The following is a 25,212-nucleotide window of genomic DNA, read 5'->3' on the forward strand; positions in this document are numbered from 1 at the left end:
TACCACCGAATGCACAATATTGAAGCGGGAGATCAACGAGAAACAACTAGTTGGAAACATAGTTAACATAGCAAAAGAGACCAGAGAAAAATTTGATGAGGGTAACCACCAACCTAAAACTCAAAAAGGATGGGGGAAAGGACCATGAAAGGAGGGCAAAGATTCTTACCATCATCGGGCCCCGCCCATGCAGCAATCGCCAGAGCCAGCACGTAGGCGCGAAGGTATACCATCAAAACATACTTAATATAGCCTTTTCAATGAGTGACCCCATGCCAGAGCATTGGGATCCGAATGACCCATTACACATCGTCGGTTTCATTAGCTAAATCGTGTTGAGCATGTGTAAATTGATAAAGGAAGCAAGGTCAACATGATCTATGAACACTGACTTCGGCGGTTACCAATTGAATGTAAAAAACACCTCCAGCCACCACACCGAGGCCCGCTAGTTGGGTTCACTGGTCACGTCATATGGCTAGTAGGAACAATTATGCCCCTGTTTACATTGGTCAGTCATGACGGGGAAAAACAGGTAACAAGGGTACTCGAGTTCTCGGTTGTTGATCTTCCGACTGAACACAATGTTCTACTAGGCCGGCCAACACTTTTTCAGTTACAAGCGATTCCGTCTACTCTCCATGGTATTCTCAAATTTTACACGAGTGACGGATCGGAAATGGTAGTAGCAACCAAGCCAGATAATAGAAACATTACCCAACGAGAAACAGAGCAAGAAACTCAATTGTGTTGAAGCGAAAGTTTCCAGAAGGTGGAACATCCACAGCAGAGGTCTGCAACAGCATAAATGCCGGTCCACGAGTCTAGGAAAAGGAGAAGAGATGTATTCAAATGGCTCGCAACATCTCTTCCACAGAAAGAAACAAGCGTTGGCCTAAAGATGATTCCGCTAGCGTAGAGAGAGAAGATCGCAAGGCAAGGAAGTGCCTACCCACGGGCAAGGGCACCAGTAGGGGTGTTCGTTTGGATGGATGGCCGAGCCATGCCCAGCCAAAGTGCGATTCGAGACTCGAAGCAGATCTTGGCTAATGTCAAATATGAACCAAAATTCGCTGGAATGAAGGAGCTAAGCACCAGTAACGACAAAGATAGAGGCCGAGTGCCACTCAATCCAACACGCAAGTTTTCCTATAGAAGAGAACCAACAAGGGCCTCTGATGAGCTAAACAACACCCCAAGTGACAGTGTGAAACGCAAGATTGATAGGCACAGAGAAAAACACGGATGGTATTCTCACCTGGCCAAGGGGAGGCGCTTCCCACAGTCGCAGCACACGCCGGGTCAAGAAGAGGGGAAAGTGCAAGCGCCTGCAGAGCATAAAAGACTGAAATTCATCTCTCACTTTGTCCCCCATGGTGGAAACAAAAGGAAACCCCAACCATATATATATATATATATATATATATATATATATATATATATATATATATATATATATATATATATATATATATATATCCCCTAGCCGTTGCTTCCGCTGGATAAATGTAGGTGCGTATATACATATATATGATGTTTGCATATATATACTATCTACACAAAAGCTGGGCATGTAGAATATGATCCAGATGGAGTAAAAAATGGCGGCTGCTACCAAATTCCTTATCTTATTAACTATACTTTCGCTTTCTGTTCTTCTACCGGATGGATCTCCAATAAATGAAACCCAAAGTGCTCTTTCTTTGTCCAGTTTGCAAGATGATGGTGAATCCAAAGTCAAAGTATTTTTCGTAACCATTCCTTCGTCAAAAAGAAAATATGCTTCCTTATTTTGATTTTAGTTTTGCAGTTTTTCTGATAGGAAACTTTGTAACCTATGTGTTTGATCGATAGGAAAATGACATTACATTGGCAAGAATCGAAGAACAGTTAGCTAAGGCAAGAGGCAAAATCCGCAATGCGATTGTTGAGAGGAGCTTTACATCGTCTCCTAAAGATAGGAGTTTATTCCCCAAACGAACCGTCTACAAGAACCCATTTGCCTTTTTTCAGTTAAGTGTTTAAATCATAGAATTTTCTTCATCTTTTTGGTCCGATTCCTTTAAGATACTGTTAATTTTCCAGCTTACAAAACCAAAAGTGAAGAAATGATTGCTTAAAGTAATTTTCTAGTTTTTTGTTGCAATTGTGCATTTTACTTCTGGTATAATGTTTCTTTTATTGCCCGTAAATTAATCCTAAGAGTTGATAATAGAGATGAAGCCATGAAGCTCTTAAAACCTTAAAATAAGTTTATTTTTTCTTTGAATGGTCTGGAAAACTGATTCCTTTTCAGAATACATTGCCAAACGGATCCTGAAATATAAAGCATTGGCACTATTACCCCTTTAGATTTCAACTTTTGGATTTTCTTGAACCATGATCAGGAGTCATACGGAGATGATGAAGACATTCAAGATATGGACTTATAAGGAAGGAGATGCCCCCTTGATGCATGATGGTCCAATGAAACTTGTATACAGTATCGAGGGTGATTTCATCGAGGAGATGGAGAGAGAAGGAAATCCGATAGTGGCTAACCATCCAGATGAAGCACATGCCTTCTTTATCCCTTTAAGTGTAACCAACATTGTTCACTACCTTTTTACGCCTGAGGAAGCCTGGGGTTTTCGTGAACGGATGCAAGCAATACTCGAAGACTACATTAAGGTGATTGCACAAAAGTATCCTTACTGGAACCGTAGCAATGGAGCTGATCACTTCTATGTATCATGTCATGATTGGGTATGTACATTTAACTATTAGTTACCTATTTTTTTCTTACTTAATTAACCTCATCATCATAGGTGCATTTTTCTTACTAGTCTACCATGTGTATGTATGTAGGGTCCATTTGTTTCAACAGGAAACCCTAAACTCTTTAAGAATTTCATAAGAGTGCTTTGCAATGCCAACAGCTCGGAAGGTTTCGATCCAAGTCGTGATGTGTCAATGACAGAAAGTACAGCGCCGTTCAACAATATCCCAGTCATAAGTAGTGGCCATTCACCTTATAATCGTTCAATCTTCGCATTCTTTGCGGGTGGTATACATGGGGATGTAAGAAAACGTTTGTTCGAACATTGGGGAAACAATGAAGATAAAGACATTCAAGTTTACAATTACCTTCCAAAAGGAGAAAACCACACCGAATGGTTGACAAAAAGTAAGTATTGCTTATGTCCTAGCGGTTATGAAGTTGCAAGCAGTAGGTTAACGGAAGCAATCTATGTGGGATGTGTTCCAGTAATCATCAAGAAGAATTACGTTATACCATATAATGATGTGTTGGATTGGAGTCAGTTTTCAGTACAAGTGCCTGTAGACGATATTCCAAATCTCAAAAAGATTTTGCAAGCGATACCTTTTTCCAAGTATTTAGAAATGCAAAAAAGGTTAATCGAAGTGCAAAGACATTTTGCAGTTAACATTCCAGCTAAACCTTTTGATGTCTTGCACATGATTTTTCATTCTGTGTGGCTTAGAAGACTTAATGTTCGATTGTTGAAATCTTGACCACAACTAATCTTATTGTAATATTTTTTTTAGAACTGCGTGTAATATTTTAGTGTATATCGTGAATGACAATGCATGTATTTTCCGTATTAAAATGACAAAATTGCAAGAATGGTGTATGCGGTATGCAAAAACTTGTATGTTTCAACCAAAAATGTTTGGACCAGCATCATTGGTCCAAAAGTTTTATTTTGTTGCTACTTTAGTTCAATTTGATTTGAACTTTTTTGTAAAAACGTTTTTATCTCTTATTATTTAATTTTTCATTCTTGTTTTATTACCAACAATTAAAAATAACACAAAAATAAAATACATCTCTCTCTCTCTCTCTCTCTCTCTCTCTCTCTCTCTCTCTCTCTCTCTCTCTCTCTCTCTCTCTCTCTCTCTCTCTCAGGTTTGTGTTTGATAAACATCCAAGAACATCTTCATAGATTCAAGAACATTAAAGAACATCTTCCGCTATACCACCGTTCGACCACTCTCCGTCACCACCTCCATCTCCACCTAAACTTTTTTCTGACACTTCATCTCCACCAAGAAATCATCCTAGAAACAAAATCAAATATGATGAACACACACACACAAATCAGATGAACACACACACACACATACACACACATAAAATCTAATGAACACACCCTAACCAAACCAGGACCTCTCGATGAACATATCTGAAGAAAATCCAACAACAAAAAGAAGCTCGAACGAAAAAGAAGCAAAAAGGCAACGATACAAGAGGAGAAGGAGAGAGACGATGTCACCAGAAAAGGAGATACATCGCTGACTACCCCTCCATCTGTCTACATCTCTCTCCTTTTCTTGTTGTCTTCATTCTCGTTTCCTGAAAGCCTAATATCATTGCCCTTCCCGTTTCAAGATCTATAAGAATGAGTCTAGATTATGGTTTCATTTTGGTTTCAAGATTTGACACCCTATCTGTGACAACCCGAAATTCATTCCGTTGTTGTAACCCGATACGTCATTTAAAAAAAAATCGTCGTCTTAAATTGTTTCCGTTCGTTTCTAAATTAAGTCATTTATTTTAAGTTTGTTATTATGACTTAATAATTGTCCAAATATGTTAGAAATCAATGGAAATGCTTCAATTTATTAATTTGAAAAATAATTGTTTTATTCCATCAAGTTATAAAAATAATTAAATCGGGTACGACCAAAAGCCTCACTTGACGACAGTATCGGGTAGAATTTCATCGTGTCCCAAACTTTCAGCATATATAAAGTTGAGAGAGCCTCATTTGAAGCTTTTTCCACTCTCTCTCTACTTTCTTTCTCTACTCTCTCTCTCTCTCTCTCTAAAATCCGATTTTGAGCCAAAAACACCCAAATCAAGCTTCATAACATCAAGGTAATTATCCTAGCTTCTAGTTTAACACCTTTGGCCTTCAAATTCAAGATTTTTATGAGGATTAGGACCATTAGCATGAGTTTACGGTCCTAGAGCATCCCTAGGCTGTGAACTCATGTAAATGGGGTTTTTGTGCCATAAAACCCTTCCAAACCTCATTTTGAGCCTAGATATGACTTAAAGACCTAGTTGCATGTACTTAGAAAACATTAAACTCATTAATTAGAGTATAAACATGAGTTTACGGCCCAAGCACATGCTTGGACCATAAACACCCATTCATGGGGAGTAAACTCATTTTTAGGTGTTAGTTTGCCCCTAAACACCTCCAATGAGCTTCCATGAGAGTATAGAACCTTATAACCTTTCAAGAAATGCTCCAAAACTCACACAAATGGGATAAGCTTGAGTTTACGGCCCAAGAACATTCTTGGACCGTAAACTCATCTTCTTAGACCTTAAACTCATTTTTTATGTGTTAAGATGCCACTTAAACACACCATGAGCCTTAGAAATGAGTCTAGAAGCAACCACAATCAAGTTAAGGACCTTAAATCATGCCAAAACCACCTTCATGGATGTTTACGGCTGTAAACCTCCCAAGAAAATCTTCTTAGGCCATAAACTCCATTAGATGGTCCAAAAATGAGTTTAATCCATTCCTAAGCCCTAGATTTCATCCTAGCCAATTTCCCAAGTGTTATAAGACCATTTGACACCATAGAACACCCCACCATGAGTTTACGGTCGTAAACTCATGGGGAATGGGTCATTAGGGCCGTAAACCCTCTTATGAGTTTACTCTTGAGGAGTAAACTCCATATCCAAGCCTTATACATCCTTAGATGTCACCCAGGTCACTCCAAACACTTGATTTGAAGTGTTTTCGCGTCTTGGAGTGTATAATCATATCTAATTAGTGATTTAAAGTCTAATTAGATACATTTATATATCATTTCATATTACATAGGAACCTCACGCGTTATCAAGCCCCGAACCGACACTTAACATCCAATCTGACACGCTTCTCGATCGGTGAGTTTATATCCCTACCCATTTTGAAATGTTTTTCACTGTTTTAGGGGGGGGGGGGGGAATACAAGCAAAAGTACAAGGAAATCTTGTACTCAAACTTATTATTTTCAGTTCAAAATTTTATATTATGTACGTTCTAATATCGAAAACTGTGTTTACCAAACAATTCGAATTTCAGAGTTAGCTTTCAGAATAATCATAAATTTCTTGATAAAGTGTTACAATCTAAATTATACTTTATAATCTACGAATAATTCATACTAATCATCAATTAGAACTAATACGAATACGAATATGAAAGTACAACTAGGAACAGAACGAATACGAAAGTATAACTAGGAATATAAATACAAATACGAATACGAAGATAACTAATAGGATAGAACGAATACGAATACGAAATAACGCCTTTGGATGACGCCAAGACTTCGAAAATACAATTAATGTACTCCTTGATTGTCACCAGAGTTTCGAAATTAAGATTAGGAATAGGACTAGGAATACGAATACAAATGCAAATACGAATGTGAATACGAATACGAATACGAATACGAATAGGATTAGGAATACGAATACGAATGCGAATACGAATACGAATACGAATACAAATACGAATACGAATAGGATTAGGAATAGGACTAGGGATATGAATACGAATGCGAATATGAATACGAATACGAATAGGATTAGGTATAGGACTAGGAATGCGAATACGAATACGGATAGGAATACAAATATGAATACGAATACAAATATAAAATACGAATATGAATTTCATAAAGAATACGAATACGAATACGAAGGCACGCATCTAGGTACATTCAAGTGTAACACAATTAGGATATCAAAATACCTAGCTAATATAACAAGTATGAAAGATAATCAAACATAACATTGGGATTCAATAACTAAACTTACTTTTAGGAAAATATAGGATTTTCTTGGGATAACAATTGTACATAACCAGAATCGTGTAACAAAACAGTTAACTAAACTTTACATAAAGAAAATATGGGATTTTCTTGGATAACAAACTTTTCGGAAAACCATAGAAAACTTGTACATTTTCAGAAAACAAACGTCTTATGAACTCACCAGCTTTATGCTGATTTTCAAACTGCTTGTATTCTCAGGTCTGTATTAGACATGTACCCAACGATCCTTTGGGAGAAGACGGAGCGTACAAAAGACTCGTCTCTACTTTTGTTCATATATACATATGTATAACACTTGTAATACTTTACTTTTGGAACAGATGTAAATTCTAATATGTAATGTAATGGTTGTTTACTTTGCTTACTATGTGCATTGGAATTGATAATCAACATGGAGTCTGCCCCAAAAATGTTTATGCCTTAGGTTTTCGGGGTGTGACACTATCTGAAAGAGAGAGAGCGAGCGAGAGAGAGAGAGAGAGTGAGAAAGAGAAAGAGAGAGAGAGAGAGAGAGAGAGAGAGAGGTAGTGTTCCATCAAATTCACACTACAAACAAAATTACATTTAGTGACATATAAAAAGTATCACTAAAAACCAAAAATGGCCCCTAAAGACCCCCTGGCAATCAGCGGCACAAAAAAATAGTGCCACTAAAGGCGCTACCACTAAAGACCTTTAGTGACACTTTTTGGTTGTGCCGCTGCAGCCTAATTGGGTTTTAGTGACACTTTTCAATTATGCAACCAAAGCACTTATAGATTTTAGTAACACTATTTTTATGCCACTATTTAACTACAAAAATAGTTATTATTTTCATGCTTTTAGTGTCACTTTTTTTAACTAAAAAATTATATTAATAAATTAAATCTTATTTTTTATTTTACAAGAAATATAAAATAATAATATGACAATTAAGATAAAACAAAAACAAAATATCATTACATCAATTCAAACTTGTCTAAAAACAATAATTTCAATACATTTAAAACATAACCGTCTTAAAAAAAAACATTAATATATCTAAATGTTGTGCAAGTACTCAAAACATAATAATATTGAACTAAATAACTGTTAGGAAGAAACATGAAACTTCATTGACCTCGGACTTGGTATAATTGCTTCTCTCGTGCACTTAGTTATGATTGCTTTCAGATGAGGCTCATCGATTTCCTAAAGGCGAGATATTAGGAACCATAGAAAGATTATCAGGAGCCTGAAATAAATGCAGAGTAATATTGTCATTAATATATAGTGTAATACTAAAATAATTATTAATTTATATTTAGCTACCTCTAAGTTCAAATTGTTAAGCATTCCAGATAAGTTTGCATTTGGAATATGATCTTTGACAAGGTTGAAGAGAACGTTCAATGCATGTTGTGTACGAGCTAACCCATCCTTTAGTTGTTCAACAGTTTGCGGATCAGTAGAACATGAAACATTGTTATCTTTTACAGTCGGCATCCTTCCTACACATCAAATGTACTCATGTTTCTCCGGAACCTTAACTTTAGAGTAGTCATCATTTGAATAATTATCTTTAATTTGTTGTGTGTTTGTAGAGTCACTTGAAACAACTTGTAAAGAAGTCTACAAAAAAAGTTATAATACAAGTTTTATGAGTAAACAAACTTATTAATGTTGATAAAATACATTACCATAATTTGAGAAACATTGTCATTAACAATACTTCCATCTTTATGGGCATAATATCTTCCCATCAACACTTGATTTCTCAAATGCAAAATTCAAAAAAAATTGCACCTCATTTATGAAATAGTCACTACTTCTAGGTGAAAGATACATAAAAGATCTATCCATAATTAATCCTAAAGGATAATAGCAAATGCATAGTTTAGTATCCTTATTTTCAAATAAAGCATTATATAAGTAAAAAACCAATACTAACAATTGAGCAAAACAACTTTCAAGAAAAATTGCACTTATTACCACATAAGATATCACTAACAGTTTATTCAATTTCCTACTATCATAAAAATAACACATAAGATATCATGATTTGTGTTATGGTATGATATTTAAATCTTAAATGCACCAAAACAATTCACAAGAAGAATTACTTATATTCTACCAGAAAATTTTCATGCAGGAAAATATAAACTTACATGTATTTTTGAATTGTAGTTTCAGCAAGCCTTTATTCAGTGAATATTAAGGTCTCTGCAATCAACCCCAAATAGGACCTAGTGAGGATAACATGATTTTTTCAGATAAAGTGAATTAGATAAAAAGCAGATAAGTTGAATTAGATAAAAATATGTGAAGTATATAACCTTCTGTTCACGATATCTAAATGGATACTTCTAATCTAGTTTAAGTTTTGATTTTTCTATAATGGTTTTAGCGATACATAAGAAAAATTAGTAGGGAAATGAAAGAGATGAAAGCAACTTACAACAATTAAACCGGAAGTTGACTTAGGGCAGAAGGGGACGGACCAATGAGGAGATAATGTGAACTGAGGACAAGGGAATAGGGTATCGTAGTTAGGGTGGATGATACATAAGAAAAATTAGAAGGAAAATGAAAAAGATGAAAGAAACTTACACTAATTAAACCTGCAGATGACCTAGGGCAGAAGGGGACGGAGCACTGAGGATAAGCTACGAACGGAGGTGGACGATAAGGCAAGCTGGGTCATGAACAAGTGTATCGCAGTCACGGACGAAGCGGCGAAATCCTAAGGTGGAGCGGAGCAGCAACGAAGCACGAAGAGGAAAGGCACGAGCAGTAGCGAAGCAACGTCTAAGGCTATAAGGCACGAACAAAACAAAAGGCTAAGGCATGAACACAATGAAAAGTTTTAATTTTTTTTTAGTTTTAGTGAAAATAATTTGTTTCCTGCAATGTAAAAATGGAGCGGTAATGAAAAGTTTTGAATGTTTTTCAATTAAAATTTTATTTTAGGGTTCTAAAGATTTTATCAATTATTTTAGTAAAATATAATATTTTAATGGCATTTTAATTTATAATACCACTAATAGATATGAAAATTAGTATCATAAAAAAATGTGCCACTAAATCTATTAAAAGTTATAGTGGCATAAACAAAAGTGCCACTAAAAGTATGCTATAATGGCACAAACACAAAATGCCACTAAAACTTTGTGCCACTAAATGTAAATTTATTTGTAGTGTCAATCGGTAGATTTCTTGGGTTTTTGAGTTCTAAAAAAATGTTTTTTGTTGTTGGAATCAGGTTAGAAAACACACACACATAGAAATGTTTTTGTTCATGAAATCATTAATTCTATTTTGCTCTAGATGTTGTGTGTATGATAGAGATGGGGCGTATGGATTGATTTTTGATTTCCAGATCACAAGAAAACACACATGTTGTAGTTTTATATCTGGATCGAATCTTCGAAAACTAGAACATCAAAGAAATGGATTTGGAACACACACACACAAGATGACCAGAACACATTCAAGAAATCTGGATCATGAACATATACAAATACAAGATCTGAACTGAAGAACTCAAATTTCTAATTTTTTGTAAGCAAGAACAAGTTTGGATTGTAGCATACAACCGGCTAAAGTTTTTTTTTAAAACGAGAGAGAGAGAGAGAGAGAGAGAGAGAGAAGGAGAGAGAGAGAGAGAGAGGAGGGATGGAAGGAAGGAGAGAGAGAGAGAGAGAGAAAGAGAGAGATAGAGTATTTTATTTTTTTAACTAGGTTATAACCCGTGGAAACTATGGTTACAAAAATAAATAAATTTTTATAATAAAAAATCATAATTATTAATCAATTATGTTCAATAAATTATTAAATAAAATGTTTACATTATTTTGTTTTATATAAAATTATAGTCATTTATTCAAATAAATATGCAATTCACATATTGGTGTTTAAAAATATAGTCTGGTTTATATCTCTTTTAAAAGTAAACAAATTGGTGTTTAAAAAAGTATAAAACATTTACCAATTCTCAGTTTATGTACTTTTGCTAATTATGTATAAGAGAAGTTTTAAAAAACATTTTTTTAATAATGTAAAATATAATTAAATGTTGTTATAATTTTTGTACTATTATAATTTTATATTTCCCACTAAATAGGAATGAATCATATGTAAATCTTTGGTTTTGAAAATGAGTATTCTTAATGCTTAAATATTATAGGATGATCGAAATTATAATCATTTAATTTTTGTTATCACTTTATAATGATAAATTGAAGAGTGATGGAAAATAGAGGATTCTATCAATACCACAAATACCACAACTTACTTTAATGGACATAAAATAAAAGCCATAGTTTACGATACCCGAAAAACAACAAATCAACAAAAGTACAGGTCTATTTTATGAGTTTTAGACTGATTTCAAAGCGGAAAACATATATGAGCCTGATTGAAGATATTTATGTTCATTAAAGCATGATGTTTTACAAGAACACAAAACCTACTTTACAGTAAATTAAACATGTTTGTATGTAATGTTTTACAAGAAAATCATTAAATAGTAATATGATAACCAAAGAACTTGCAAGGTTCCAACATACATGCACAATTTTTAAACCCTACTTGAAAATCTAAAATTTCACTTGGTAATGGTTATGTTCAATTAAATTTGTAGACACGGAAGAGGGGCTTAGAAACACCCGATTGGGAGAAGAACATTGGAATATCGTTCATTTCTTCATGTGGAATTCAGCTCTTGCCTTCCATATTGACATGTTTTAAGAAGACATGAAAGCTTACAACCCACCAATAACCTATATTATGTAATCACCACCGGTTTGTTTGAAACTTCAGTAAAAAATTACATTTAATATTGTCCATGGTTCCTGGTACAAAAAAGTAATTACATTAGCCAAGGCATATAAATCCATAAAATCTTTGATATAGTTCCTAATAAAAAGTATTTTTTTTTCATTTTCAGACATGAAAACTAAAATACCAATAGAAATAAACATATATACGCGATAAATTGCACAAAAATACAAACAGATCTACATTATGTTTGACTTTTATTTAATATAACATCATAAAACAAATAAATCTTAAGTATTTATTATATGTTTGATTTATGTGTTGTGTTTGTACAAACTAATGACATCATTATGCGGAAAGAAAAAGAACATCATTAGACATCTAAAACACAATGTGGTCAAATACCTTACATTTATGGAAACATTATTAACCTATTTCTTTTAAATCTAGTGTTGAAATGAAGACCATTCGATTAAGAAACTCATGTGGGCAGGCCGATAGACCATGAGAACTGATAATGCAAAAAAATGTATTCTGTGACAACCCGATATTTCGAGACAATATGATGGAACGCAAGTCAAATATAGGTAAACATTTAACTTTCCTAAAATATTATTTGGGTTAAATAAAGTAGTAGGAATCGTATCAAGGTTTTCGTACATATAAAGAACACTAGAATCTGAGTTATAACGAAGAAGTTATGACCAACCGAAGATTCTCGGCAAAACCGGCAACACTGATAGACGTGAAACGCAAAGTTTCAATATAATAATTTTTAGCCTTAGGTATCTAAATGAAAGTTTTAGATATCATTAAATCGTAAATGTACATAAAAAGAACGTCCAAATCTGACTTCGTATGAGGAAGTTATGATTTTTCTAAGTTACGGATATAGCATTAGACAGCTAAAAACTCGAAATAGAGATCGAGAGAATTTTAGCCGACACAAACTAAATGATAATCGAAGGTCTCAATAATAGTAGCGCAATGGTAAAAAGTCTGACAAAAACGGATGTCGGATGAAGAAGTTATGAAACTTTAATGGACTTTTCTTGTCCCGACCTATTAAAAATATAATATTAAAAATAATTCAAAATTAGCCGACGGACTCTAAACAAAAGTTGTAGATCATAGTCTCACCTTCGCGTGGATATACAGAAAATCAAAAACGGAGTTCGTATGAGGAAGATAAGAATTTTTGAAGTTTACTAAATAATTAAAATATAAATTTAATTAAAATCCGGTATTATCCGAATGAGGAGTCATCGGACCAATATAGGTTACGCCCAGTGTACCCTCGTACGCCCCGCGTACTCAGATGCTCGGCCTCAATTCTTCTACGTCGCTCCAATGCTTCGACCGAAGATGCGGTCATGCCTAACGTTGCGTACACCCCGCGTACTCTCGTACTCCCAGCGTACGCGAGGCTTTCAGCCACTATAAGAAGGATACGAGGGTGCCGGCCATTTTTGCTCATTTCCTTCCTTTCTCACGCCGAAGCTCTGAGTTTCAACCCTCGGATCCATCCCAAAGTCCCGGTTTTCATATCCAATTTGGAAGGAAGTTTTACGCTCCCGAGATTCCCGAGATTCCCGAGAAATCCGCTTTCTCGAGTAGAAGTTCTGCTCGGTTTTCGTCTTGCTTTCTTCAATCAATCAAGTGAGTTCATACCCCTTAGTTAACCTTTTAAATGTTTTTAAATGCTTTATTGGGGGGGGGGGGGGAATACAAGTTGAATCGTGTTTAGTTATTATATCAATCATATGTGATTAATAACTAGCATGCAAATGGATTTACTATACGTTAACTGTTTTACCAAAAAAAATTCTTCAAATGACTTTCTTAAACGTTTTTACATGTTTAAAACTCTTTATCAAACTATCTTACACACTGTAAGCTTCCTTTCAAACTCTGTTACAAAGGTGTTTTCAAACAGAGGTTTTCCGTATACTTAAACTGTCTTATCAAACAAAATACTTTCAATCGTTTTATAAACTGACATCAGGTCATCGTTTCTTAGTATTAAACTTTTCAAAGGTTTTAGAAAACTTCTTTTATGCTTTTATATTGTCAAATGCATGCCCATACATGTATAGTTATATAAGAAATGTTTAAAGGACTTAGGATGGTTAGCTCGCTTTATTTCCTTTTCCTCGTTGGGATGTGGCCTTAGGGTATCGGTTGCTCGTCCGAATGTCGTCTAAATATTATTTATATATCATGTATACATATAGAGGTATAAAGGTTCCATTATTCAATTCAGTACTTTTGAGTAGCAAAGGTATACTTCCGGTTATACTCGTACATTACTAGTAACTATAATAGGTATAGTTAGGAGATACTACTTACAATTCCAAGTACAAGAAATCACACAAGAGTCAGTTCATTCATGAGTCTATACTAATACATTACATATTACATGACTATGTTTACATATATACGCTTACATGAGTACATTTTCATAGATACGCTTACATGAATACGTTTACATAGATACGCTTATAGAGATACGTTTACATGAATACGTTTGGATAGATACGCTTACATGAATCCTCTTACATGGATACTTTTACCTAGATACTATATGATAAGGTACTATTACATATTATACATGTAGATTAGATCTGTCTATCCTAGTACAAACAGATACTTTACGGGGCTAACCATTCCTATAATCTTTGTTAGCTACAGAGGTAAATGCACATCTATGGATGTCTACGGTTAATACCATTATAGGTATACTTTAAGGGACTAACTATTCCTACACCCAGTTGTTAGCAACAGAGGTAAATGTATATTTTCGTATGACTACAGTTAATACTATTCGGTAATTCCTATGCCGTGTTTATCCTAGTACCAAAGGATAATATTTAAGTTATTAGTTCATTTCCTTTACTTTGTTATACATTCACATAAACGACGAGGTAGACTAACACTTATATAATTATATTACTACCTTTATTTTGTGACACATTTACATAGTCGATGAGGTAGGCTATAGTTTTATAACAATAGTTAAACAGGAAAAAACCATCACATTTACAGTGATGCGTACTTTCAAAACAGTTAGGTCTTGGTAGAAGACTACTCTTTATACTAATAGAAATCATAGGGATTTGCTAGGGTGTTCAAACATTTTCAACTACGTTCAAACAGTTCATAGTTATACATACTTTTTCCAAATGTTTACAAGTCTTTACTTTCTAGTTTTGCAAATCAAAGACACATTAATAGTTATGAATTCACCAGCTTTATTGCTGATACTCGCTTTAAAAATAACTTGTATTCTCAGGTCACAAATAAGACAGGTACGACGACCAGGTTTTGTGAAGACGGAGAAGTCAAGACTCTTATTTTATTTTGATTATTTATTATGTTGTCTTATACTATGAAAGAACACACTTGTAATTAAAATTATACTATTAATGCAATGGATGATGTTGTTGCTTGTTTACTACTTTACATTGTTGTGATACATTACATGACGTCCTCCGCCCCAGAACGTTTCCATCGTTCTCGGTTTTGGGGTGTGACATATTCCCTCTTAGATTTTTTAAAAATAAAACAACAATGTGACATAAAGAAGTTTCCAAAACAAAGATGGGTTAATTGAAGAACTGTAAAGAGTCAATTTCCTCTTTGGCGAAACTTACCCATACCAATTTGTAAACCAATCCAATAATAAGGTGATAGCAAGGTTAATATAACATCAACTTAACACTCTAATACTTTATAAATGAAACATAAGATGCTTACCCAGAATAATGGGATACCAGTTTGTTAGCATGACTAATAATATTAGAGATCAATAAACACAATATGAATCCAACCTCATCTGTCAAATCAATAACATAGTAGTCATGAATTCAAACTAAATTTTACATGTTCTTTCAAGCATTTCATCAAACAGTTGGTATGCATCTTCAATCCTCTCAAATTTTGATACACAAAAAAGAATCTTGATATTTATTATCTTTTCACAGACCAGGTTTGTTAAGAAAAAGCAAAACTGGTCAATTTTCCGAATCTATTTTAGAGTTAGGTGGTTGGAAATTATTAAAAAGAATCCAAAAATCCCCAAATATGGAGTTGATTTACGTAACAAAGAACTCCAAATTTTCAAGAAGATGGATAAACCAAGAAAGAGAATTGAATTGATACGAAGAAGAAGAAGAATAAGGTGGGAGAATGCTGATACATTTGGTTTAAGAAGAAAGGTGGTGATTTTACTGTGTTTAGACTATTATTTGGCTGATACATTGACCGGTGCAATGGTCTGGGTTTCAAAAGTACGAATCGGATGACTGATGTTGGTGGGGCAGTCGGCTGTGAATCGTGGACTGGGGGAGACAGTCAATAGAAAGGCGGTGTTGAGATAATCTATTGCTCTTTGCGTTCGAGTTACGTATGAAATAGAAGAAGCCCTAGTCAACCAGATTCAAATATGGATATGAACTTTATGCTGATTTATTGCGATTTTTATGATATATTAAAGAAGATATTGCCGATTTTAAGGAACAAATGCTATCAAAATGAATGGAGATACGCGATAGAGGTAGACTATACTTTGAGCGAAAAACAAAATTAAAAGGTAGCTAGGAGTCCGACACGTGGCATCTTGCTTGTGTCTAAGATGGACATGTGGCGTTTAAGGGAGGTTTTTATTAAATATGGAGATTGTTGGTTAAAAAAAATTTAACTAATAAGGGGAAAATCATCTTTACAAAAAATTTCAAAACAAATTTAACCAAACTCACAAGAAAATGAAAGTTTTGGATCTCTGCTGCTAGTCCAAACTTTCTTGGCCCAAACATGCGGGTTTTGACATACCAGAAGGACCATTCTTGCAATTTTGTCTATAAACATTATAAACTGGCATAATTACTAAAAAAAAAATTACTTGCAAGATTACTCGTATGCATAGGCTTGAATATTTCAAATTCACTATTAGAAAAAAGGAAAATTTTCAATGGCCAAATCCATCGTAACCATTGGAAATGCCTTTTTATCAACAGTTTACAGACAAAAAATGTCGGAGAAAAGAGTGAGGCTAGTTTTAGACCGGTTTCGACAACAATTGTGATAGAGTTTACCAAGAGAAAGGATCTCCAGCCGTCTGCTGTGCATGAAGATATGTGAAAAAAAATTTGTCTGAAATTTTTTGAGATGAACTACAAATGGATTTTTTTACATCACAGTTATTGTTAGTATGTTAGCATATAGGGTAAATTCTAATTCATACCACAATTGATAATAGATTGATTGATTAATAGTGAAAGTTAATCATCATATAAATAGGAATACATAAGAGGCATTAGCCTAGCCTAAACCTAAGGGCCTTGGGTCTAAACGCTATCTTGATTTTACATATTATAAAGAAAAAAATATGGATTCTGCCTTCTAAAACTAACAAGTGTTCTTCAAGGGCTGAATTGACTTTTGGAAAATGTAACGCCCCGTTCCTGATACGCAATTATTTATTTAACCAAGTATTTATTTTTGATCTACTCAATGAGTTGGTAGCCCTAACTCATCGAGTAGATGCCAGAAAGGACGTGAAGTTTAAAGGGTTTACTTGGCGAGTCCAAGCATGGACTCGACGAGTAGGTCTGTCAGGAGGAAACCTTATTTTTGGGGTTTTGCACCCTATTTAAGCCACTTAATCGCCCTTTGAGCCTCCCTTACCAACCTCCCTATCCATCAGAAACCCTAATCCATGAGAGCTTCATCATTGAGAGATTATTGAGAATTTGAGTGTGTTTTTGTGTTATAGAAGAGACTTGGAAGAGCTTGGAGCTATCAAGCTTGTGGAAGAAGATCAAGATCCAGGATTACATTCATCTTTGGCAGCCTTCTGAGGTAAAAAGCTTTTAGCTTGATAACCCATAGCTTAGATCTCCTTTAATGTTGATTTATAGGTCCTTTTGACCCTTTTTTAGTAGGATAAACTGCTTTTCATGGGTTGTATGCTAAGAAATCCCTCTTTCCTGCGAGATTTAGCCTCTCGAGTCATAAAAGATGTATTGAACCCATTTTTTTCCAAGCCATGGTCATGTTCATAGAAATAGGTTGCTATATCTTGAGTTTGGGTCCTTTTGAGGTGTACAAATCCATCAAGTCTCCAACTTTATAGAAATGGACCATGGAAACGACATGGATCTGTAGAAGGTAGAAATTGGTTTGATAGTTTAGATTTGCAAGGGACTCGATGAGTTCATAAGGAAACTCGACGAGTCTGATGAAGGAATCGCGATGATGTTCATAGAAATCGGCGAGTTGGTTAAGGAACTCGACGAGTTGGATGATCTTGTCCCTTTTTTGTTTATGTTGGGACTCGGCGAGTCTTAGGATGACTCGATGAGTCAGTTCAACCAGTCATGATGATAAGTAGCTTGGGAACTAGATGGGTCATAGGGTGACTCGGTGAGACGAGTCATGATTATAGGGTTCTTAGTTGTAGAACTCGACGAGTCACATGGTTGACTTGGTGAGTTTGGTCAACTTCGAAGTTGACCTTGACCAGGATGTTGATTTTGACTAAGGGAAAATGATCATTTTACCTTAACAAGAGTTACCAGTTTCTTACTAAGTGTCATTATGGAATTTATAGCCGGAGAGTCGTCGGAGCAGCAGATAGGGATTCCTCACTCAGGTTTTCAGCAGTACGTCATACAAGGTGAGTTTTCCTCTAGTAGAAACGAGTCGAAGGCACAAATGTCGGCCCGTTTATGTATGTTAGTATTGTAACATCCCGAGTTCAGGAGTGCAAGTTCAGGGTTCAAAGTGTAAATGTCAAAGGGCAACTTGGCGATTCCATGGGTGGACTCGGCGAGTAAGGTCGCGATGCTGGTCGAGTGATAAGTGACCAACTCGACGAGTCTCATGGGTGGACTCGGTGAGTTGGTGTTGTATGGAGAAAACCCTAATCCCGGGGATTTAGCCCTATATAATGAACATATAACCCTCTCCCTAGCCTCTTTACTCTTTCTTGAAGTCCAGAAAACCCTTATGTGTGTTGTGAGAGTTTTTAGAGCAATTGAACCTTGGAGAAGAGATTTTGGAAGAGATCTTGGAGAGTTAGGAGGCTTGGAGCAAGGGGCTTTGCTAGGATTCGGATTTCTCTTATGTTGGAGCTTCCTTTTGAGGTATTATTTCATTGCTTTGGCTGTTATTCATCTAGATTCATCATTTTGGAGTATTTGGAAAGAATAGCTTGTGATATTTCGAGTTTGGAGGTTAGATCTGGGGTTGCTACCTCAGATCTGGAACGAAGAAGGTCTAGAGTGCATTAAAGTCCCTGTTCTTGAGTGCTTGGTGAAGCCATCTTGTCCCAAACCCTAACCCTAGAGATTTATATGCTTAGATCTCTTTCGATTCACGTAAAGTTTGCCACTTTACGTGATGGATGGGTTGTATAAGGGTAGATCTATGTTTTGGATCATCTGCATGGCCTGGAAAGCTTCTGTATGAATTAAGATCTAGGGGTACTCGGCAAGTCACAAGGGTGTACTCGGCGAGTTGGAAGAACAACTCAGTGAGTTGGTTGAAGATAGCCTTGGACTCGGCGAGTCTGGTCTTGAGGTCCTAGCCTTTTCTGGTTAAACTAAGAATCGGTGAGTCAAGGGATGACTCAGTGAGTTGAGATGGGATTTTCAGAGTTAAGGGACTCAGCGAGTCATCGGGCTGACTCGGCGAGTAGGGCCAATCATGAAGTTTTGACTGAGGACTTTGACTTTGACTAAGAGTTGACCAGTTGACTTCCAAGGGCATTTTGGTAATTATTGGTATTTATTAGATTCGGTCTTTTGGTAGTCTCAGGTGCGGATTTCATGTCGGAGGTTGGAGCAGCGTAATCTTATCTTTTTAGTCAGCAGTTGCTAGGTCAGTTATCCTCACTATATCAACAGGGTCTAAGGTACCAAGGTCGACCCTTTATCGGATTCTAATCTGGGTGTCGTCTTATGTTGTTGCTTTGCTATGTTTGCATCCCGGTAGTTAGGATGGTATATGTTAGAGACCTGGTTAAGGTCGGTATCCTGGTATATAGGATGATGCTATGCTAGTGACCGATTAGGTCGGTATTTTGTTTAGAGCATGTTATGTTATTTGATCTGCTAGATCGGTTTGATTGGATGTGAATTGTTATATGATTGTATGTTTATGTGCACATGGTTGTTTGACTGGGGTTGGGTTGAGGCGGGTCCTACTTTGTGCTGTAGGCCAATATACCTAGGGCGGACCGGTTATCCTGAAGGCCCAACGAGCGGTCCCGATAGGCTGTAGGCCCACGAGGGCGGACCAGATGTGCCGAGGTTTGGAGAATGGACCAAGCCGACTGAAGGCCCGATGCGGGCGGACCAGTCATACTGTAGACTCAGAGAGTGGACCAGGTGGGTTGAAGGCCCGATGCGGCGGACCAGTCACACAGTAGACCCGAAGTGCATGGTTGTTTTGTTCGGTTATGTTTTCTTATGCGTGGTATATATGGTTGGTATATCGGGGGTATCTCACTAAGCTTTCGGGCTTACAGTTGTGGTTTAATGTTTTTCAGGTACTTCCAGAGACCGTGGCAAGTCAAAGGCGTGATCGTACCGCTCCTCATGTTTATGTTTCATGTTATGGTTCTGGGCATAATCTGATAATAAATGTATTGAAAACCTTTTTGTAATAACTTAATGAAATTGGGATGTTTTTGAAAAGTTTAAATTGGCTTGAATTTTTAGAGTGTTACAAGTTAGTATCGGAGCCTTGGTTTGAGTGAATTGGAGGAACATTCATGTGAATCCAGTCTCAAATCAAGGGGAGTTTTCAAAAGAGAATTTAAAATGGTTTTCTTAATAAGTAAAAGAGGAGGCGGAGGTACGATCAGCCGGAGCCAGTAAGTAGCCCTAAAATACCAAGCAAGTTATTTGTTAATGTGATATGATAGAACAGCATGCTAGTACTAGGCTAGGGATCTTCAGGAATTGCATGATACTATTGCCTGATTTGTGATGTCTGTTAGCCTAGGGTTTCTTTCTGTATGAGATTTCCAGTGATTACTCTAGGAGTGAGGGTTGATTGATTGGTATGTTTGTTCTTCTCTTGGGTGTTGTGATGATACTTGGTATAAATATGGGTAGGTTTGGAAGGTAGTATGGGCCCGTACTACTGAAAGCACAGGACTCATATGCGTACCAAGGAAGTCACAACCCCTAGGGCAGTGTGGAGAGTCAGTTCCCGGGTTAGTGGGAGGTATATGATGTTTGCGGTATTTTTCAGTATGGTGGTTACGAGGCATGCTGGGAGCGGATCCGGATCAGGATCGGGAGCAGGAGAGGGCAGTGTGGGTAGGTCAGCACCACCCGAAGTTATTGGTCAGATGAGCACAGACGAGTTGGATGCTAGGATTCGTGAGATCCTGCATGATGAGGCTGCTGCGATGTTCCGGGCCGAGTTGCCGGAACTGTTTGGGTCGATCAAGACTGCTTTGGTTGAGTATTTTGATGAGCGATATGCAACTCTTGCAGAGACGGCTTCTGCGGCAGCTACATCAGCTGTAGCAGCAACAGGGGGAGGAGCCAGTAGAGGTTTTCAGTATCAGGACTTCGATAATACGAAGACCCCTACCTTCGATGGAGTCCAGGACCCGATTGTGGCTATGAGATGGTTGTCATACGTGGAGGGGTGTTTCTTTACGTGTTCATGCCCTGCTTATGAGAGGGTGAGGTGTGCTATGAACCTTTTGAGGCTCGGGGCGAAGGATTGGTGGAGATTGACCACAGGATCGTATTCTGATGCGCAGCGAGCTGCGGTTTCTTGGGATCAGTTCATAGAGATGTTCAGTACTCGCTATGTTCCACGAGTGGAGAGGGAGAGATTAGCCCAGGAGTTCCTGGAGCTGAAGCAGGATTCCGAGTCGGTGATGGAGATCACTAGGATGTTCACTGAGAGGGCAATGTTTTGCCCTGAGTTTTATTCTGAGCAAGCCCAGATGTCCCGATATCTGAGCCTACTGAAGAAGGATATCAGGTAGTTTGTGTCTACGCAGAGGTGTGAGATATTGTTGGAGTTACAGGAAGCCACTAGGCGGCGTGAGTTGGAGATTGAGCTACAGTTGAGGGAGCAGAGGCAGGTCTCGGCACAGTCGCAGCTGGCGTCGAAACGGTCCAAAACCATTGATTTTAGTTTGGGCAGTCAGGGCAGCTGCACTTTTGGGAAGTGCGGGAAGGGTCACACTGGAGCATGTAGGTCTAGAGGTGCGTGCCATAAGTGTGGGAGAGAGGGGCATTATACGATGGATTGTCATTAGTCAGCCCCCGTTCAGGATATGAGGATTTGTTATCAGCGCCACCAGGTTGGTCACATGAGGGCCAACTGTCCACAGCTTACTGCAGGATCGGTGCAGGCTCCAGCACCGGCCACGTTGAGGATTGCGGGTGGAGGTCAGGGTGGAGCAGAGCCCCCGAGGGCTCAGGGTTGTGCTTTTCAGCTTACTGCAGAGGAGGTCAGGGCAGTGCTGGATGCAACTGTGGGTATGTTTCCTTTTTGATATTTGTTTATCTTGTGATTATTATGGAGTATTGTATATCTGCTAGCCTCGGTGATTTTGGTATTGTAATTATTGTTCCTCGAGAGTTATGTTATGATTAAAGGTTTTGGTATTGGGAGTTTTGTTGATTGTCATTCATGGGGTTTATCAGTGAGGGATCAGGTTCCTGGTTCGAACGTCGGGTAGCACATGCGGTCTGAAGAATGGTTAGCTGAAGTTCGGACTTCTTTCAAGTCCGAGATGATCGGTATTGATATGGGATTTTGTGAAGGTTGTTCGTTCTAGTGGGGATCTGTTCGCATGTAAGGGAATATTATGTGTAGGGACGTTAAGGGAGGTCGGTTATGGCAATTGGTGGCTGATAGTCAGAGCTCTAAGTGGGGAGAATTGGAAAATTCTCCGGAAGATCAACAAGCATGAGAGGTTGATTAGCTGTCTAGGATTCAACAGCGGTTCTGTCAGACAAGAGCGTAGGCTGGTTTGAGCAAGTGACAGGCAAGCGGGGTGGGATACAGACCAAGGGTTTTGAAAAGGGCAATTGATGGTGAAAGGCCTAGGATCAGGCCCGGATCGAGTATGTAGTAAGGAGTTAGAGTTCGAAACCACTAGAGGGCTAGAACAGTGTGCATGGAAGAGACCCGGGAAGGATAGTTCGGGATGAGATACGATAGTATGAGTGGTCCGGGGAGACTGAAGGCCTGTGGGCGTACCAGTCAGGCCGAAGGCTCGGAGAACGGTCCAGTCAGGCTGAAGGCCTTGGAGGGCGGTCCTGGCCTGCGGAAGGTTCTGAGAGTGGTCCAGATTGGCTGAAGGCCTGGTAAGGCGGTCCAGTCATGCTAAAGACTCTGCATGTGTTGATAGATCTATATGAGGAAATGGGATGCGATGTGATAGCACCGGAAGGTCTAACCCCAGGTATTGATCAGGATTAGTAGAGGGTAGTACCTGGACTCGAGAGTCCTTGCGAGTAGATTCAAAGTATGTGGGGTGCATGGGATAGCGGTTGTGCTATAATGGAATGGTGTAGCATTAGGCGACCACCGTGACACTTGTCGTAGTAACAAGGCGGCCAGGTAGATTTCCTTGGATAAGGAAAAGGAAAGGTATGTAGCTCCGAGAAGGAGTGTAAGTTCACGGAAGTGAAAGCAGCAGCGTGGAGGTATGATTGAGATGTTCCAATCATGGTTGTTGAGCAGTGTGTTTGCACTGGTGGTATGGAATCACATCCGGATTGGATGTCTGCTGAGGTCGCGGAAGGAATTCTGCAGGTATAGAGCCAAAGGGACTCGAAAGGGATGTAGGGATGGAATCTTGGATTCCAGTTTGATTTTGGTCAAGGGATTATGTATGTAGTGTAAACTCATCCTGGGGGATGTTTGGAGGCATCGTCAGTGTATCGGGTTTTCCCAACCCGAGGATGCTAGAGCCAGTCTAGCGTGGGTACAAAATTACGGAGGAGAACTCATGGGAGTTGCTCTGAGATTGAAAGACGTGTCATCCTGTTAGCATGGAGTGGATAAAGTTAGACTCAGATCGGGATTCTGATGGTTCAGGGTATTTCTAGCTTGTATGAGCCAAGTGATTGTTGTGATTTGGAGCGACTGAAGTATCATGGAGTGGTACTCTGTTGATAAGTGTGGTTATCGTAGGGTGAGGCCAATAGTCGGCTTGAAGCGGTGCTTAGGACACCGCAAGAAGAAAAGTTGGATTTTGGGTTTCGATGGTGATGTTTTGAGGAATATGGTCTGGTTAATGCCAGGAGGTGCATTGCGAGAGTAGTTCTAGAGTTGTGTTGCCACAGGCTTCGAGGACGAAGCCTAATTTAAGTGGGGGAGAATTGTAACATCCTGAGTTCAGGAGTGCAAGTTCAGGGTTCAAAGTGTAAATGTGAAAGGGCAACTTGGCGAGTCCATGGGTGGACTCAACGAGTAGGGTCGCGATGCTGGTCGAGTGATAAGTGACCAACTCGGCGAGTCTCATGGGTGGACTCGGCGAGTTGGTGATGTATGGAGAAAACCCTAATCCCAGGGATTTAGCCATATATAATGAACATAAAACCCTCTCCCTAGCCTCTTTACCCTCTCTTGAAGTCCAGAAAACCCTTATGTGTGTTGTGAGAGTTTTTAGAGAAATTGAACCTTGGAGAAGAGATTTTGGAAGAGATCTTGGAGAGTTAGGAGGCTTGGAGCAAGGGGCTTTGCTAGGATTCGGATTTCTCTTCTGTTGGAGCTTCCTTTTGAGGTATTATTTCGTTGATTTGGCTGTTATGCATCTAGATTCATCATTTTGGAGTATTTGGAAAGAATAGCTTGTGATATTTCGAGTTTGGAGGTTAGATCTGGGGTTGCTACCTCAGATCTAGAATGAAGAAGGTCTAGAGTGCATTAAAGTCCCTGTTCTTGAGTGATTGGTGAAGCCATCTTGTCCCAAACCCTAACCCTAGAGAGTTATATGCTTAGATCTCTTTGGATTCATGTAAAGTTTGCCACTTTACGTGATGGATGGGTTGTATAAGGGTAGATCTATGTTTTGGATCATCTGCATGGCCTGGAAAGCTTCTGTATGAATTAAGATCTAGGGGTACTCGGCGAGTCACAAGGGTGTACTCGGCGAGTTGCTTGAAGGTGGGCAGGAACTCGGCGAATTGGAAGAACAACTCGGCGAGTTGGTTGAAGATAGCCTTGGACTCGGCGAGTCTGGTCTTGAGGTCCTAGTCTTTTCTGGTTAAACTAAGAATCGGTGAGTCAAGGGATGAATCAGTGAGTTGAGATGGGATTTTCAGAGTTGAGGGACTCGGCGAGTCATCGGGCTGACTCGGCGAGTAGGGCCAGTCATGAAGTTTTGACTGAGGACTTTGACTTTGACCAAGAGTTGACCAGTTGACTTCCAAGGGCATTTTGGTAATTATTGGTATTTATTAGATTCGGTCTTTTAGTAGTATCAGGGGCGGATTTCATGTCGGAGGTTGGAGCAACGTAATCTTATCTTTTCAGTTAGCAATTTCAAGGTGAGTTATCCTCACTATATCAACATGGTCTAAGGTACCAAGGCTGGCCCTTTATCGGATTGTAATCCGGGTATCGTGTTATGTT

The 25,212-nt window shown here is 38.0% G+C and overlaps 1 protein-coding gene across 1 annotated transcript; it reads left to right on the forward strand.

Annotated features, from left to right (window-relative positions):
• Positions 1 to 1,539: 1,539 nt before the first annotated feature.
• LOC144997176 (putative glycosyltransferase At3g42180) lies at positions 1,540 to 3,551 on the forward strand. The gene is made up of 4 exons (XM_078957012.1): positions 1,540 to 1,742; positions 1,855 to 2,012; positions 2,388 to 2,745; positions 2,848 to 3,551. Exons 1-4 carry the CDS (start codon positions 1,602 to 1,604, stop codon positions 3,514 to 3,516), a joined length of 1,326 nt encoding a protein of 441 aa, XP_078813138.1. The 5' UTR covers positions 1,540 to 1,601; the 3' UTR covers positions 3,517 to 3,551.
• Positions 3,552 to 25,212: the final 21,661 nt, after the last annotated feature.

Source organism: Lactuca saligna, chromosome 5 (genome assembly GCF_052625555.1).
Source record: "Lactuca saligna cultivar CGN05327 chromosome 5, ASM5262555v1, whole genome shotgun sequence".
NCBI lineage: Eukaryota > Viridiplantae > Streptophyta > Magnoliopsida > Asterales > Asteraceae > Lactuca > Lactuca saligna.